Source organism: Pseudophryne corroboree, chromosome 2, assembly GCF_028390025.1.
Source record: "Pseudophryne corroboree isolate aPseCor3 chromosome 2, aPseCor3.hap2, whole genome shotgun sequence".
Taxonomy (NCBI): domain Eukaryota; kingdom Metazoa; phylum Chordata; class Amphibia; order Anura; family Myobatrachidae; genus Pseudophryne; species Pseudophryne corroboree.
Genome location: NC_086445.1, coordinates 984,509,179 through 984,527,094, shown reverse-complemented (window position 1 = coordinate 984,527,094; position 17,916 = coordinate 984,509,179). Strand labels below are relative to the sequence as shown.

General features: G+C 47.4%; 1 protein-coding gene across 1 annotated transcript in view; it reads left to right on the top strand.

Moving 5' to 3' along the window:
* Positions 1–682: 682 nt before the first annotated feature.
* LTN1 (listerin E3 ubiquitin protein ligase 1) overlaps positions 683–17,916 on the top strand; it is a 179,649-nt gene continuing 162,415 nt past the window's right edge. Inside the window, exon 1 of the mRNA XM_063956390.1 lies at positions 683–892. Within this exon, the coding sequence (XP_063812460.1) occupies positions 851–892 (42 nt within the window). The 5' untranslated portion in view covers positions 683–850. The remainder of the gene's footprint in view (positions 893–17,916) is intronic.

Genomic DNA, 17,916 nt, shown 5'->3' with positions numbered 1-17,916 from the left:
GTGCAATCAACGTTTCAGGGACCATCTCCCCTTCATCAGGAGGAGGTCCCCGAAACGTTGATTGCACTAATGGTGGGTACACACTGATAGCTATATCTGCCGATTAATTGATCGGCAGATATATCTATCGACGGATCGGCCAAATTAGCTGTCAATCACCGCCGGCTGCCGCAGCATGTGTATGGGTAGACAGCGATGCGCCAATATGTTGTTAGATATATTGGTCGTCGGCTGTGCTGCGGGGTCGACGCGATATGTCTGTGAACGACGGAGTTCACAGACATATCGCACGTACACACTGGCCGACGGATCCGCAATATATCGGCCGTTCAATAGAACGGCCGATATATCGCCCAGTGTGTACGGGCCTTAATACATGTTCATGTTGATTGAAAGTCTCTGAGTGCCGCCTCGTCTTTTTATGCTTATCGTGGTGGGGTGATGTCCCCGGGGGAAAGGTATCCGAGCAAGACGGTTCCTGTTGTGGATATCTACATAGGATTAGGTGTAGAAAAGTGACCATTATGTTTAAAAAAATGAAGTGACAAAGTGACACAAGAAACAAGGGGATACAATAAGACCACATAAAGTAATCTCTTTATATAGAGTTTAGCAAGAAACAGCAGCAGCCCCCACACTACACAACTGTGCAGTCTCTGCAGCGAGTACCGATGTCATCGATGGAGTAAGGGCGGAAGTACGGCAGCGGCGTTCTCAGGCCTGATGATGACGGTAGGAATGGTTTCAGAGGAGGCAATCGATCATCGACCTGCTCGAGCAGCCACGGTAGTTCGGTGTGGTGTGCCGGCCCGGTACAGGCGTATCCCGGTGTGAAGCAGAAGAGCGGAGGATGGGGGGGAAGAACAAGCAGAGGACGAAAGGAAACGTCCGAGTGAGTCACCCTGAGCTTTGGCTATGGGGGAGGAGGGTGGAGGGCAAACTAGGGAACCTGACCTGTGTACCATGCTTAGGTAATCTGTGGCTTCTTCCCAGCTGCTGTAGAGCTACAAGTGCCAGCTTTGTCTGCTTGACTTTATTTGGCAGGATATGCTGGGATCTATAGCTACATAGCAGCCCCTGGAGAGTTGCCCACTCCAGCACAGTGGGGTAAAGGTGCCAGGCCTGTGTAGTGGTTGGGAGTCACACATAATAGGTATGGGGTAACATTCCATAGCCAAAGTTACATAACCATGACGAGAGCAGTACTGCCCTGGGAGGTATATATATATTTCTCTGACGTCCTAGTGGATGCTGGGACTCCGTAAGGACCATGGGGAATAGCGGCTCCGCAGGAGACAGGGCACAAGAATAAAAGCTTTAGGATCAGGTGGTGTGCACTGGCTCCTCCCCCCATGACCCTCCTCCAAGCCTCAGTTAGATTTTTGTGCCCGAACGAGAAGGGTGCAGGCTAGGTGGCTCTCCTGAGCTGCTTAGAATAAAAGTGTATTTTAGGTTTTTTATTTTCAGTGAGTCCTGCTGGCAAGAGGCTCACTGCATCGTGGGACTAAGGGGAGAAGAAACGGACTCACCTGCGTGCAGAGTGGATTGGGTTTCTTAGGCTACTGGACATTAGCTCCAGAGGGACGATCACAGGTTCAGCCTGGATGGGTCCCGGAGCCGCGCCGCCGGCCCCCTTACAGAGCCAGAAGAGCGAAGAGGTCCGGTGAAATCGGCGGCAGAAGACGATCCTGTCTTCAGACTAAGGTAGCGCACAGCACCGCAGCTGTGCGCCATTGCTCTCAGCACACTTCACACTCCGGTCACTGAGGGTGCAGGGCGCTGGGGGGGAGCGCCCTGAGACGCAATATAACAGATAATACCTTAGGTTGGCAAAAGAATACATCACATATAGCTCTTGGGCTATATGGATGTATTTTAACCCCTGCCATTTTTACAGAAAAGAGCGGGAGATAAGGACGTCGTGAAGGGGCGGAGCCTATCTCCTCAGCACACAAGCGCCATTTTCCCTCACAGCTCCGCTGGAAGGACGGCTGCCTGACTCTCCCCTGCAGACTTGCTACAGAATCAGGGTAAAAAAGAGAAGGGGGGGCACTATTGGCAGCTAAAAATTATATAAACAGCAGCTATAAGGGAATAACACTTATATAAGGTTATCCCTGTATATATATATATATATATATAGCGCTTGGTGTGTGCTGGCAGACTCTCCCTCTGTCTCTCCAAAGGGCTTGTGGGGTCCTGTCCTCTATCAGAGCATTCCCGGTGTGTGTGCTGTGTGTCGGTATGTGTGTGTCGACATGTATGAGGAGGAAAATGATGTGGAGGCGGAGCAATTGCCTGGGTTAGTGATGTCACCCCCTAGGGAGTCGACACCTGACTGGATGATCGTATTTAAAGAATTAAGTGATAATGTCAGCACTTTGCAAAGAACGGTTGATGACATGAGACAGCCGGCAAATCAATTAGTGCCTGTCCAGGCGTCTCAGACACCGTCAGGGGCCCTAAAACGCCCGTTACCTCAGTGGGTCGACACAGACCCAGACACAGATACTGAGTCTAGTGTCGACGGTGAGGAGACAAACGTAATGTCCAGTAGGGCCACACGTTACATGATCACGGCAATGAAGGAGGCATTGAACATTTTTGACACTACAAGTACCACAAAGAAGGGTGTTATGTGGGGTGTGAAAAAACTACCAATAGTTTTCCCTGAGTCAGATGAGTTAAATGAGGTGTGTGATAAAGCGTGGGTTTCCCCCGACAAAAAACTGCTAATTTCTAAAAAATTATTGGCACTATATCCTTTCCCGTCAGAGGTTAGGACGCGTTGGGAAACACCCCCTAGGGTAGATAAGGCGCTCACACGTTTATCTAAACCGTCTCCTGATACGGCCACCCTCAAAGAACCAGCAGATAGAAGGCTGGAAAATATTCTTAAAAGTATATACACACATACTGGTGTTATACTGCGACCAGCAATCGCTTCAGCCTGGATGTGCAGTGCTGGAGTCGCGTGGTCGGATTCCCTGACTGAAAATATTGATACCCTGGATAGGGACAATATACTGTTAACTATAGAGCATTTGAAGGATGCATTACTATATATGCGTGATGCACAGAGGGATATTTGCCCCCTGGCATCAATAGTAAGTGCTATGTCCATTTCTGCCAGAAGAGCGTTATGGACGCGACAGTGGTCAGGCGATGCGGATTCCAAACGACATATGGAAGTATTGCCGTATAAAGGGGAGGAGTTATTTGGGGCTGGTCTATCGGACCTGGTGGCCACGGCAACGGCTGGAAAATCCACCTTTTTACCCCAGGTCACTTCACATCAGCAGAAAAAGACACCGTCTTTTCAAACTCAGTCCTTTCGTTCCCATAAGTACAAGCGAGCTAAAGGCCATTCCTTCCTGCCCCGGGGCAGAGGAAGGGGAAAAAGACTGCACCATGCAGCCGCTTCCCAGGAGCAGAAGCCCTCCCCTGCTTCTGCCAAGTCTTCAGCATGACGCTGGGGCTTTACAAGCAGACTCAGACATGGTGGGGGCCCGTCTCAAGAATTTCAACGCGCAGTGGGCTCACTCGCAAGTGGACCCCTGGATTCTACAGGTAGTATCGCAGGGGTACAAACTGGAATTCGAGGCGTTTCCCCCTCGCCGGTTCCTGAAGTCTGCTCTACCAAAGTCTCCCTCCGACAGGGAGGCAGTTTTGGAAGCCATTCACAAGCTGTATTCCCAGCAGGTGATAATCAAGGTACCCCTCCTACAACAGGGAAAGGGGTATTATTCCACGCTGTTTGTGGTACCGAAGCCGGACGGCTCGGTGAGACCAATTTTAAATCTGAAATCCTTGAACACTTACATAAAGAGGTTCAAATTCAAGATGGAATCACTCAGAGCGGTGATAGCAAACCTGGAAGAAGGGGACTATATGGTGTCTCTGGACATCAAGGATGCTTATCTCCACGTCCCAATCTACCCGTTTTACCAAGGGTACCTCAGGTTTGTAGTACAAAACTGTCATTATCAGTTTCAGACGCTGCCGTTTGGGTTGTCCACGGCACCTCGGGTCTTTACCAAGGTAATGGCCGAAAAGATGATTCTTCTTCGAAGAAAAGGCATCTTAATTATCCCTTACTTGGACGATCTCCTGATAAGGGCAAGGTCCAGGGAACAGTTAGAAGTCGGAGTAGCACTATCTCAGGTAGTGTTACGTCAGCACGGGTGGATCCTAAATATTCCAAAATCGCAGCTGATTCCAACGACACGTCTACTGTTCCTAGGAATGATTCTGGACACAGTCCAGAAAAAGGTGTTTCTCCCGGAGGAGAAGGCCAGGGAGTTATCCGAGCTAGTCAGGAACCTCCTAAAACCAGGCCAGGTGTCAGTGCATCAGTGCACGAGGGTCCTGGGAAAAATGGTGGCTTCTTACGAAGCGATTCCATTCGGAAGATTCCATGCAAGAACTTTTCAGTGGGATCTACTGGACAAATGGTCCGGATCGCATCTTCAGATGCATCAACGGATAACCCTGTCGCCAAGGACAAGGGTGTCTCTTCTGTGGTGGCTGCAGAGTGCTCATCTACTAGAGGGCCGCAGATTTGGCATTCAGGATTGGATCCTGGTGACCACGGATGCAAGCCTGAGAGGCTGGGGAGCAGTCACACAGGGAAGAAAATTCCAGGGCTTGTGGTCAAGCATGGAAGCATCTCTTCATATAAACATTCTGGAACTAAGGGCCATTTACAATGCCCTAAGTCAAGCGAAACCCCTGCTTCAGGGTCAGGCGGTATTGATCCAATCGGACAACATCACGTCAGTCGCCCACGTAAACAGACAGGGCGGCACGAGAAGCAGGAGGGCAATGGCAGAAGCTGCACGGATTCTTCGCTGGGCGGAAAATCATGTGATAGCACTGTCAGCAGTGTTCATTCCGGGAGTGGACAACTGGGAAGCAGACTTCCTCAGCAGACACGACCTCCACCCGGGAGAGTGGGGACTTCACCCAGAAGTCTTCCACCTGATAGTAAACCGTTGGGAAGAACCAAAGGTGGACATGATGGCGTCCCGTCTAAACAAAAAACTAGACAGATATTGCGCCAGGTCAAGGGACCCTCAGGCAATAGCGGTGGACGCCCTGGTAACGCCGTGGGTGTACCAGTCAGTGTATGTGTTCCCTCCTCTGCCTCTCATACCAAAGGTACTGAGAATCATAAGAAGGAGAGGAGTAAGAACTATACTCGTGGTTCCGGATTGGCCAAGAAGGACTTGGTACCCGGAACTTCAAGAGATGCTCACGGACGAACCGTGGCCTCTACCTCTGAGAAAGGACCTGCTCCAGCAGGGGCCTTGTCTGTTCCAAGACTTACCGCGGCTGCGTTTGACGGCATGGCGGTTGAACGCTGGATCCTGAGGGAAAAAGGCATTCCAGATGAAGTCATCCCTACCCTGGTCAAGGCCAGGAAGGACGTAACCGCAAAACATTATCACCGCATTTGGCGAAAATATGTTGCGTGGTGTGAGGCCAAGAAGGCCCCTACAGAGGAATTTCAACTGGGTCGTTTCCTCCATTTCCTGCAAACAGGACTATCTATGGGCCTAAAATTAGGGTCCATTAAGGTTCAAATTTCGGCCCTGTCGCTTTTCTTCCAGAAAGAACTGGCTTCAATGCCTGAAGTTCAGACATTTGTAAAAGGGGTACTGCATATACAGCCTCCTTTTGTGCCTCCAGTGGCACCTTGGGATCTCAATGTTGTGTTGAGTTTTCTAAAGTCACATTGGTTTGAACCACTCACCACTGTGGACTTCAAATATCTCACATGGAAGGTGACGATGCTGTTAGCCCTGGCTTCAGCCAGGCGTGTGTCAGAATTGGCGGCTTTATCATATAAAAGTCCTTACTTAATTTTTCATTCTGACAGGGCAGAATTGAGGACTCGTCCTCAATTTCTACCTAAGGTGGTTTCTGCATTTCACATGAACCAACCTATTGTGGTACCTGCGGCTACTAGGGACTTGGAGGACTCCAAGTTACTTGACGTTGTCAGGGCCCTGAAAATATATGTTTCCAGGACGGCTGGAGTCAGAAAATCTGACTCGCTGTTTATCCTGTATGCACCCAACAAGCTGGGTGCTCCTGCTTCTAAGCAGACGATTGCTCGTTGGATTTGGAGTACAATTCAGCTTGCACATTCTGTGGCAGGCCTGCCACAGCCAAAATCGGTAAAAGCCCATTCCACGAGGAAAGTGGGCTCATCTTGGGCGGCTGCCCGAGGGGTCTCGGCTTTACAACTTTGCCGAGCAGCTACTTGGTCAGGGGCAAACACGTTTGCAAAATTCTACAAATTTGATACCCTGGCTGAGGAGGACCTGGAGTTCTCTCATTCGGTGCTGCAGAGTCATCCGCACTCTCCCGCCCGTTTGGGAGCTTTGGTATAATCCCCATGGTCCTTACGGAGTCCCAGCATCCACTAGGACGTCAGAGAAAATAAGATTTTACTTACCGATAAATCTATTTCTCGTAGTCCGTAGTGGATGCTGGGCGCCCATCCCAAGTGCGGATTGTCTGCAATACTTGTATATAGTTATTGTTACAAAAATTCAGGTTATTATTGTTGTGAGCCATCTTTTCAGAGGCTCCTTTTCGTTTTATCATACTGTTAACTGGGTTCAGATCACAAGTTGTACGGTGTGATTGGTGTGGCTGGTATAAGTCTTACCCGGGATTCAATATCCTTCCTTATTATGTACGCTCGTCCGGGCACAGTGTCCTAACTGAGGCTTGGAGGAGGGTCATGGGGGGAGGAGCCAGTGCACACCACCTGATCCTAAAGCTTTTATTCTTGTGCCCCGTCTCCTGCGGAGCCGCTATTCCCCATGGTCCTTACGGAGTCCCAGCATCCACTACGGACTACGAGAAATAGATTTATCGGTAAGTAAAATCTTATTATATATATATTGTGACAAGAACACTGGGATAGTGTTTGAGGGCAGGTATATTTGTCCCAGGTTCTTGTCTTACATGTTTTAGAAAATGTTAACTTCTAGGAAAAATGCTTTTTGTTTTGTCTGAACCTTTTCAGTTTGCTGTAAAAGCTGGGTAAAGGCTCTGAGAGAGAGATAAGGCGAGTTCTAGACATTGGGCCCAGTTCGGGTCTTTGGCCTCACAGAGGGCTAATCAGGGTTTCAGCTGTGTAAGAGTGATATAGTGCTTCTAACCTGATTAGTATGGGCAGACTGCCTGGGAAGGCTGCAGGATCTGTGTGTGAGAGACACGCTTTCTGATGCAAGTAAGCTATACAGTATGTACTGAAGAACTCTGTGTTTTGTTTAGTGACAGTTAGGAACATCTTATGTTTAGTTAGTGCCGGACAGGCAAGGTATTTTTATTTTGGGGTTTGTTTTATTTTATGTTTCAATAAAACTGGCCGGGGTCAGTTGTACCAGAAACTGGACTTGTGTTGTTCCTCAGCTGCTGCGTGCTGCCATATTCCCCAGGAAAAGGCACCTTGCACCCCTACAGTGTTACAACTTGGTGGAGAATGCGAGCAGGCCGATCTGCGCATAAGTGAAAGCAGCAGCTTTGTGAGGCCTGCAGAAAACGGTGGTTTATGCAGATACAGCCCAGTGTGAAGTTACTGAGACTCACCCCTGAGGGTTTGATATATGTCCTGGGTGAAAGCAGCTGCAAAGCCGCCTGAAAAATCTGTTGACATGGAGGATCTGCTTAAAGCCTTGCTGCAAGCTACAGCGGCTCAGCAGGAGGCCAACCGACAGCAGCAGGTGGCAATGGAGGAAAATTGGAGACTACAGCAGGAGGCCAACAGACAGCAGCAGGTGGCAATGGAGGAAAATAAGAGACAACAGCAGGCAGTTGTTGATGAACTTTACAGGCAACAGCGTCAGGATAGAGAGGCCTTAGCAGAAGTGGTGCAGAGACTTGCAGCTCGGGTTGGAGATGTGGCCGTCAGTGCTCCAACCAGCTCTAGTTCTATACGAGCCAGTCACTTCCTGCAGAAAATGACAGAGGCTGATGATGTGGAGGCCTATCTGACCACGTTTGAAAGGACTGCCGAGCGTGAGAACTGGCCGAAAGCACAGTGGGCCAGTCTGCTGGCACCTTTCCTGTCAGGTGAGCCCCAAAAAGCTTACTTTGATTTAAGCCCTGCTGAGGCTCGGGACTATGATAAACTAAAGACTGAGATCCTGACCCGCCTGGGAGTCACGCTGTCAGTACGAGCACAACGGGTGCACCGTTGGCTGTACGCCATGGAGAAGCCTCCGCGCTCCCAGATGCACGACCTTATTCAGCTAACAAAAAAATGGCTACAGCCAGAGACATTAACTGGTCCCCAGATGGTGGAAAGAGTCGTCATGGACCGCTACTTGAGATCTTTGCCCATGGTCCTGCGCAAGTGGGTGAGCCATGGAAACCCGGGTACTGCTGACCAATTAGTGGACATGGTAGAGAGGTATTTGGCAGCAGAGGAACTACTGATGACCACCCAGCAACCCATAGGTCCTCGACAGCGCCCTTCAGTAAAGACTGGTAAGACTGTTCCGTGGGAAAACGTTGCTGGGCGGTTAAGAGAACGCAAGGCTGGAGAGACTGTAAACACTGGCCCTGGAAACAGGCCAATGGGGCTAGAACGGTCTATGCTGCCCAAATGGGTTGATAATCGTGTGGTTAAATGTTTTAGGTGTGGTATGCCAGGTCATGTTATTGCCAATTGCCCAGTCACGCAAGAACCCATGCAATGTGATGCTGCCTTTGAATGTCGCAGAATGTCTTTCTTTGCTAGGTTAGCCTGTACTGTGGTACCTTCACCTGAGCTGGAAAAACAAATGTGTGATGTGTTCTTAGAAGGTAACCGGGTAGAGGCCTTGCTAGATTCAGGAAGTTTAGTTACCCTCATGAAAGCTGGGTTAGTGAACCCCTTAAAGGTCCAGCAAATACCTATTGGGGTAACTTGCATACATGGGGATACCCAACATTATGCCACTGCTGAGGTGAATATAGAAACTTGTTGTGGGTCAGCAATGGTTAAAGTGGGACTGGTCCCTACCTTGGTGCATGAGGCCATAATAGGGAGGGATTTTCCTCATTTTTGGAAACTGTGGGAATCACGGTTATCAACAGATGTGAGAAGTAAAAAGCCAGTTGATAATACCGGTGATTTTATGGATGTACGTGGGTCTTCGGAACTTTCTGGCCCTTTGCCTTTTGCTAGTTTGGCTGGGGAAGTGACAGATGGGGAGTCCAGTGAGGACCCTCTTGCCGGGAACAGAGACATAGTAGTTAGAACTGAAAGCGTGCCTGACCTGGAGGTAAAGAAGGATCTGTTTGCGTCTGAACAGTTAAAGGATCCTACCTTAATAAAGGCTAGAGAGAATGTTAAGATTGTTAATGGGGAACCTGTGGTACCAGGTGACAGGGTTACGTATCCCCACATGGCCATCTGTAATGAGCTCTTGTACCACATTGTCAAAAGGGGTGAGGATGTGGTGGAACAGCTGGTAGTTCCCCAGCCTTATCGGAGAACGGTACTAGATTTAGCTCATAGTCACGTTACCGCAGGACATTTAGGGGCAGAAAAAACCACTGAAAGAGTTTTACAAAGGTTCTTTTGGCCAGGGGTTTATAAAGAAGTGTCTGAATATTGTTCTTCCTGTCCTGAATGCCAGTATCATGCCCCTAGACCCCATTTCAGGAGCCCACTAGTTCCCATGCCTATTATAGAGGTCCCGTTTGACAGAATAGCCATGGATCTCGTGGGGCCCTTGTTAAAGTCTGCTCGGGGCCATCAGTATATCCTGGTAATTATGGACTATGCCACTCGATATCCTGAGGCTGTCCCTTTACGCACTATCACAACCAAGGCGATAGCTAGGGAGCTGGTGCAGGTATTTAGTAGAGTGGGAATTAGAGATGAGCGGGTTCGGTTTTACTCGGTTCTCAAAACGGCATCTAATTGGCTCACGGATGTCACGTGTTTTGGATAGCCAATAAGATTCGGTTTTGAGAACCGAGTAAAACCGAGTAAAACCGAATCCGCTCATCTCTAGTGGGAATACCAAAAGAAATTTTGACTGACCAAGGTACTCCATTTATGTCAAGGATCATGAAAGAATTGTGCAAGTTATTTAAGGTCACTCACCTCAGGACGTCCATCTACCATCCCCAAACTGACGGGTTGGTGGAAAGGTTTAATAAAACATTAAAAAGTATGTTAAAAAAGGTTGTTGAGAGAGATGGGAAAAACTGGGATTGTTTGTTGCCCTACTTGTTAATGGCCATCAGAGAAGTTCCTCAGTCCTCTACGGGGTTTTCTCCATTTGATTTGTTGTATGGTAGACACCCCAGAGGGCTGTTGGATGTTGCCAAAGAGACGTGGGAAGGACAGCCCACTCCTTATAGAAGCGTTATTGAGCATGTAACACAAATGCAGGATAGGATTGCAGCCGTGGTACCTGTTGTCAGAGAGCACATGGAACAGGCCCAAAGGGCTCAACAGAGGGTCTATAACCGGAGTGCCAAGATACGGGAATTTGCTCCTGGAGATAGAGTTCTTGTTTTGGTACCCACTGTGGAAAGCAAATTCCTAGCTAAATGGCAGGGTCCATTTGAGATTAGGGAAAAAGTGAATGAGGTTAATTACAAAGTATACCAGCCGGGAAAGAGAAAACCCGAACAGATCTACCATGTTAACTTAATCAAACCCTGGAAAGATAGGTTGTCTCTGTCAGCGGAGCCTTGCCCTTCGGTGTCTTCACCCCGGTTGCTTCCCGCAGTGAAGGTGTCAGAGACATTATCAGCTGATCAGAACAATCAGGTTAAAGAATTTCTCATCCAAAATAGGGAGGTATTTTCAGAGCTGCCTGGCCGAACGACCATAATAAAACATGACATTGTCACAGAACCAGGGGTCAGGGTTCATTTAAAGCCATATAGGATTCCTGAAGCTCAGCGAGAAGCTATTTCTAAGGAAGTTAAAACCATGTTAGAACTTGGAGTCATAGAGGAGTCTAACAGTGAGTGGTCCAGTCCCATAGTGCTCATCCCGAAGCCCGACGGTAGCATACGCTTCTGTAATGACTTTCGTAAGTTAAATGAGGTGTCCAAGTTTGACGCATACCCCATGCCCCGTGTGGATGAGCTTGTAGAAAGGCTGGGAACAGCCAGGTTTCTCACCACATTGGACCTGACCAAAGGTTACTGGCAAATACCTTTATCTGATAGCGCCAAAGAAAAAACAGCCTTTTCGGTTCCGGAGGGGCTGTACCAGTATAAGATGTTACCCTTTGGGTTGCATGGGGCTCCAGCAACCTTTCAACGGGCGATGGATAAAATTTTGAGGCCCCATAGAAAATATGCAGCTGCCTATTTGGATGATGTGGTAATTCACAGTACAGACTGGGGGTCACATTTGGTTAAAGTACAAGCAGTACTGGACTCAATCAGAGAGGCAGGGTTAACTGCTAACCCAAAGAAGTGCTGCCTCGCAATGGAGGAGGTCAAATACTTGGGCTTCACCATAGGCAGAGGTCTGATTAGGCCCCAATTGAATAAAGTTGATGCTATTCAAAACTGGCCTCGTCCAGTGAATAAAAAACAGGTAAGGGCTTTTTTGGGAATTACTGGGTACTATAGACGGTTTATTCCTAATTTTGCGACCACAGCGGTGCCGTTGTCAGACCTTACCAAAGGGAAGCAGTCAAATGTGGTGAAATGGAACCCTGATGCAGAAAAGGCGTTCCAAGCGTTAAAAGTGGCTTTGTGTTCACAACCGGTGTTGATAACACCAGATTTTTCAAAAGAATTTGTGGTACAGACAGATGCCTCAGAGGTAGGGATAGGTGCTGTGCTGTCCCAAACCAGAGATGGGGACGAACACCCTATCATTTATTTGAGTAGGAAACTCAATGAGCATGAAAAAAGGTATGCCATTGTGGAAAAGGAGGCTTTGGCCATTAAGTGGGCACTAGATACCTTGAGATATTACCTCTTGGGTAGACAATTCAGACTAGTGACAGACCATGCCCCTTTAAAATGGATGTATGTAAATAGAGGCAAGAATGCTCGTGTAACTAGATGGTTTCTAGCGTTGCAGGACTTTAAGTTTACTGTCGAACATAGACCGGGAACACAATTGGCCAACGCAGATGCATTGTCTCGCATCTTCTGTTTGGGGGCTACAAGTGTTCCGGCCCCTAGGTCGAAACAGGGGAGGGGGATATGTGACAAGAACACTGGGATAGTGTTTGAGGGCAGGTATATTTGTCCCAGGTTCTTGTCTTACATGTTTTAGAAAATGTTAACTTCTAGGAAAAATGCTTTTTGTTTTGTCTGAACCTTTTCAGTTTGCTGTAAAAGCTGGGTAAAGGCTCTGAGAGAGAGATAAGGCGAGTTCTAGACATTGGGCCCAGTTCGGGTCTTTGGCCTCACAGAGGGCTAATCAGGGTTTCAGCTGTGTAAGAGTGATATAGTGCTTCTAACCTGATTAGTATGGGCAGACTGCCTGGGAAGGCTGCAGGATCTGTGTGTGAGAGACACGCTTTCTGATGCAAGTAAGCTATACAGTATGTACTGAAGAACTCTGTGTTTTGTTTAGTGACAGTTAGGAACATCTTATGTTTAGTTAGTGCCGGACAGGCAAGGTATTTTTATTTTGGGGTTTGTTTTATTTTCTGTTTCAATAAAACTGGCCGGGGTCAGTTGTACCAGAAACTGGACTTGTGTTGTTCCTCAGCTGCTGCGTGCTGCCATATTCCCCAGGAAAAGGCACCTTGCACCCCTACAGTGTTACAATATATATATATATATATATATATATATATATATATATATATAGCAAAATTTCCACTAGGTGGAAGGTGCACTCTCGCAGTAATAAATGAAGTCCGTGTATAAAAAGACTTTTATTAACAAAGTCCAAAGCCTTATATGTCGACGTTTCGGTCCGTATGACGGGCCTTTCTCAAGACTATTAGCTTTTAAATTAACATCTTGCATCAAATTATTGTCATGTGTCTGTGAAAAGAATAAAGTATAGACAAATTCACATATACAGGGAACTACGCCTCCCAGGCCAAGTATCATCTGACAACCATCCAATAATATAATCACCGCATTAAATATTCCATCTCACCAATTACTAATGTATGTGATCATGCAGCTTTTACATAAATCTCACCACCTTCACCTGTGACAGAGCCACCCAAACTCATAGTATCACGTGAAACAGCTCACCTATGATCAGATCATAGTCATCAACAAATTCCTAGCACAAAAAGGAATAGCATATCCGGACACAGTCTTAAAAGTCATAGATGTAGAAGAACGTACAGCTAAAATAAAATGTCAAACATGGATTATACTCATGGAAAAAATCACTACCATAGTACTTCAGTGAAAACCATTCTCAAACATACCTGATCAAACAGATCCTGCTACCATGATGCAGCTGCAGGGTCACGGTATGCCCGGCGTGCTGCATGAATAACAACAAAAAACTGTATCTATATAGTGCTACAGTCTACGTTCAGTGTAAGGTCAATGATACAAAGTAAAAGGTAAAAACTTACAGTGGTTGGGAGGAGAGTAACGCGTCCCTGAGCTGCATGCCAAATGACAGCAACGGGACTGCTATTTAAATATCCCGGACCGGAAGTGGCCGGATACATCATGCGCAACTCTCTAAAGCATCCCGCCAGTGAGTATTCACGGCTAATACTCTGCAAAGTACTCTATCATCTACATAGATGCGGCTCCCAGGCCGCACATCACAATAGCCATCAAGGGCCCCTAGCACCAACATCCGTAGCAACTGCAACGCGCCCCGGCAGGTCACGGAGCTCCTGCGTTCCACCTGCCGGAAGTGCGTTCCACCGGACCGGAAATGGCCCGTATGTGCACCGAACAAGCAGTGGGTGAACTCTAAATTGGGTTCCTACCCACTAATACTAAACAAGATCAGATGACAGTGTGCAGTACATCGTGGGGCGTGGCTCACATGCTGCTATCAAAACATTAGCAAAGTGATCACAGTGGGAAAAAATATGTCAATACTTAACAGATGTCCCGGCCTGGGGGGTAGTCCATACATACAAACATCGCACAACTGGACCATTGTACAAAGTACAAAAACACTAAATAATAACAATTCAGAGTCAAAAAATCAAAAAAATATAAAAATATAATGCATGAAAAAAAATAATAAATAAATTGTAAAAATATAATGCATGAAAAAAATAAATAAACATGATATGAATAAATAATTCCTCTGAAAGGAACCTTTAGAGCCTAATGATATTAGGCTGCCTATGTACACTTATATATGTATATATATATATATATATATATATATATATATATATATATATATACCTCAAATTGTCTGGCACTCCCCCATGGTAGATGCTAGAATCAAGGTTGATTCTATTTCGGAGTGGGAGAAGGGACCTGCTGACGTATCTAGGGGAGGAGACACGTCACCAGGGGGAGGAGCTACGGGCGAATAGAATACCCGAAAAGTACGCTCGCCACGCTTCGCTCGCCACGCTTCGGGCTCGGTGGCTCGCTTCGCTCGCCACCTGATTACTAAAGGTAATAGTTGGTGGCGTGGATAGTAGAGGAACTATCCCGCTGGCCTAGCTCCTCCCCCTTGTGTCGTAACTCCTCCCCCTTACGGAAAAGGTCCCTTAGCCCACTTGATTCTAGCATCTACCCTAGAATCAAGTGGGCTAAGGGACCTTTTCCGTAAGGGGGAGGAGTTACGACACAAGGGGGAGGAGCTATGCCAGCGGGATAGTTCCTCTACTATCCACGCCACCAACTATTACCTTTAGTAATCAGGTGGCGAGCGGAGCGAGCCCGCGAGGGTACTTTTCGGGTACCCTGTTCGCCCGTAGCTCCTCCCCCTGGTGACGTGTCTCCTCCCCTAGATACGTCAGAAGGTCCCTTCTCCCACTCCGAAATAGAATCAACCACTCCCCCATGGGCTATCTGAGCAGAGCTCCTGCTCCGGTGCCTTCCCTACCAGACTAGGCAGTCTGGGTATGTATAACTTGCAAAGAACGAGGCGGCACTCAGGAGTCTATGGTGAACAGGTGAACTCTGTCAAATGGAACTTTATCGACGTTTCGGGGTGCAAGACCCCGTCTTCAGGACACACAGTGAAAAGAACAAGTGAAAGACATACATTTAAATACACTTACCAGGCGCGCCTCCAGCCGTCCTCTCCTCGCCGCTGCCTGGCTTCCGGACTCAGCGCTTCCGGGCAGGTGACCCGACCCCGTGACGCGAGCTACCAGCGCCGTCATGCAGGGGGCGGGGGAGGTCGTTGTCATGGTGCGTGCTACCAAAACATAATACAAAAGATGACAATTGTGCAATCAATAAGACAGTACAGGCAATCTAGTGCCCGGCTGACACACACATATACAAAGTGAAATAGATAAGCATTAAAAATACATAATACCTTGTGACAAGAATGTCTTAAAAAAACACATAAGGCAATGTATTAATTAACTAAAACAGAGCGGTTTACACTACCCCTGTATATCTGGACCTGATTACACAATAGCCCTTACCAGCGCACAACATCTGTACATAGAGCATTCTTTTTTAATTCTATTAATTGAGCATTAATTTGTTAAAAAAATATGGAATCAAGCCCAGAAGCACGGGCATTCTGAATGCTCCATTCATCCTTTGAGCTATCATAAGTCTACCTCATGTTTTCTGCACAAGGAACTAAGCAAAACTGCTCATCCCCAAGGACTCATTAACACCTCTAGGGCTCAAGGTGTCCAACTTTATTATCCACCTGGTTTCTAGCTGTAAGAGGCGCTTGGACTTGTCGCCCCCCCTAATAGAGAAAGGCACCTGATCCACAATACGGTATCTTAACGATGCCAGCGAGTGTTTAGCTACGGCAAAATGCCGTGCTACTGGCTGTTTGCTGGTACCCGACACCAAGGCTGCCCTAATGGCAGATCTGTGTTGGGTCATCCTCACTTTAAATGTGCACTCTGTCTTGCCCACGTAGTGTAACCCACATGGGCAAGACAAGAGATACACCACGAATCTGGAATTGCATGTGTATGCTGCCTTTAGCATAATGGTTTTGCCCGAGTATGGATGTTTAAATGAATCCCCCGTGACCAGGAAATTGCATGTAGTGCACCCACATCTGTAACAGCCTTTTCATGACCTAAAGAAGTTGCCTTCAGCTACAGTTTTTTTGACCACGTTAGTCTTAACCAGCAGACATACCAGCAGAAGGGCCAAAGAGCTTTGGCCCATTATCAGCACTGATCCTGATTTGAAGATGCTGAAAGATACTAAACTGATGCCCAGCTACACTCAAAGCCGCAATATCAGAAGTTTAGTGGTTAAGACTAACGTGGTCAAAAAAACTGTAGCTGAAGGCAACTTCTTTAGGTCACGAAAAGGCTGTTACAGATGTGGGTGCACTACATGCAATTTCCTGGTCACGGGGGATTCATTTAAACATCCATACTCGGGCAAAACCATTATGCTAAAGGCAGCATACACATGCAATTCCAGATTCGTGGTGTATCTCTTGTCTTGCCCATGTGGGTTACACTACGTGGGCAAGACAGAGTGCACGTTTAAAGTGAGGATGACCCAACACAGATCTGCCATTAGGGCAGCCTTGGTGTCGGGTACCAGCAAACAGCCAGTAGCACGGCATTTTGCCGTAGCTAAACACTCGCTGGCATCGTTAAGATACCGTATTGTGGATCAGGTGCCTTTCTCTATTAGGGGGGGCGACAAGTCCAAGTGCCTCTTACAGCTAGAAACCAGGTGGATAATAAAGTTGGACACCTTGAGCCCTAGAGGTCTTAATGAGTCCTTGGGGATGAGCAGTTTTGCTTAGTTCCTTGTGCAGAAAACTTGAGGTAGACTTATGATAGCTCAAAGGATGAATGGAGCATTCAGAATGCCCGTGCTTCCGGGCTTGATTCCATATTTTTTTAACAAATTAATGCTCAATGAATAGAATTAAAAAAGAATGCTCTATGTACAGATGTTGTGCGCTGGTAAGGGCTATTGTGTAATCAGGTCCAGATATACAGGGGTAGTGTAAACCGCTATGTTTTAGTTAATTAATACATTGACTTATGTGTTTTTTTAAGACATTCTTGTCACAAGGTATTATGTATTTTTAATGCTTATCTATTTCACTTTGTATATGTGTGTGTCAGCCGGGCACTAGATTGCCTGTACTGTCTTATTGATTGCACAATTGTCATCTTTTGTATTATGTTTTGGTAGTACGCACCATGACAACGACCTCCCCCGCCCCCTGCATGACGGCGCTGGTAGCTCGCGTCACGGGGTCGGGTCACCTGACCGGAAGCGCTGAGTCCGGAAGCCGGGCAGCGGCGAGGAGAGGACGGCTGGAGGCGCGCCTGGTAAGTGTATTTAAATGTATGTCTTTCACTTGTTCTTTTCACTGTGTGTCCTGAAGACGGGGGCTTGCACCCCGAAACGTCGATAAAGTTCAATTTGACAGAGTTCACCTGTTCACCATAGACTCCTGAGTGCCGCCTCATTCTTTGCAAGATTATATATATATATATATATATATATATATATATATATATATATCTATCACCTGGCTGGTGAGGTTCCGTCACCTGGCATTCGTCCCGATATATCGGCTGAAATCGGGCATTTTAGAGGTGTTCACGAACTGATCCGATCCGATGCGCGTTCCCGTGAGCATCGGATCGGATCCTCCAGATTGAATGTGCTGCACATTCAATCTGGTCTGACCTGAGGGCATGGCTTGGGATCGCCAAGATATATCTTAGCAAATGGACAGCATACGATGTATCTTGGCCGATCCTGCCCCCGGGAGGCTACCGGGGTGATCGCCTGCGATCACCTCCGACATGAGATCGTTGTAGTGTATGGGGCCCTGTA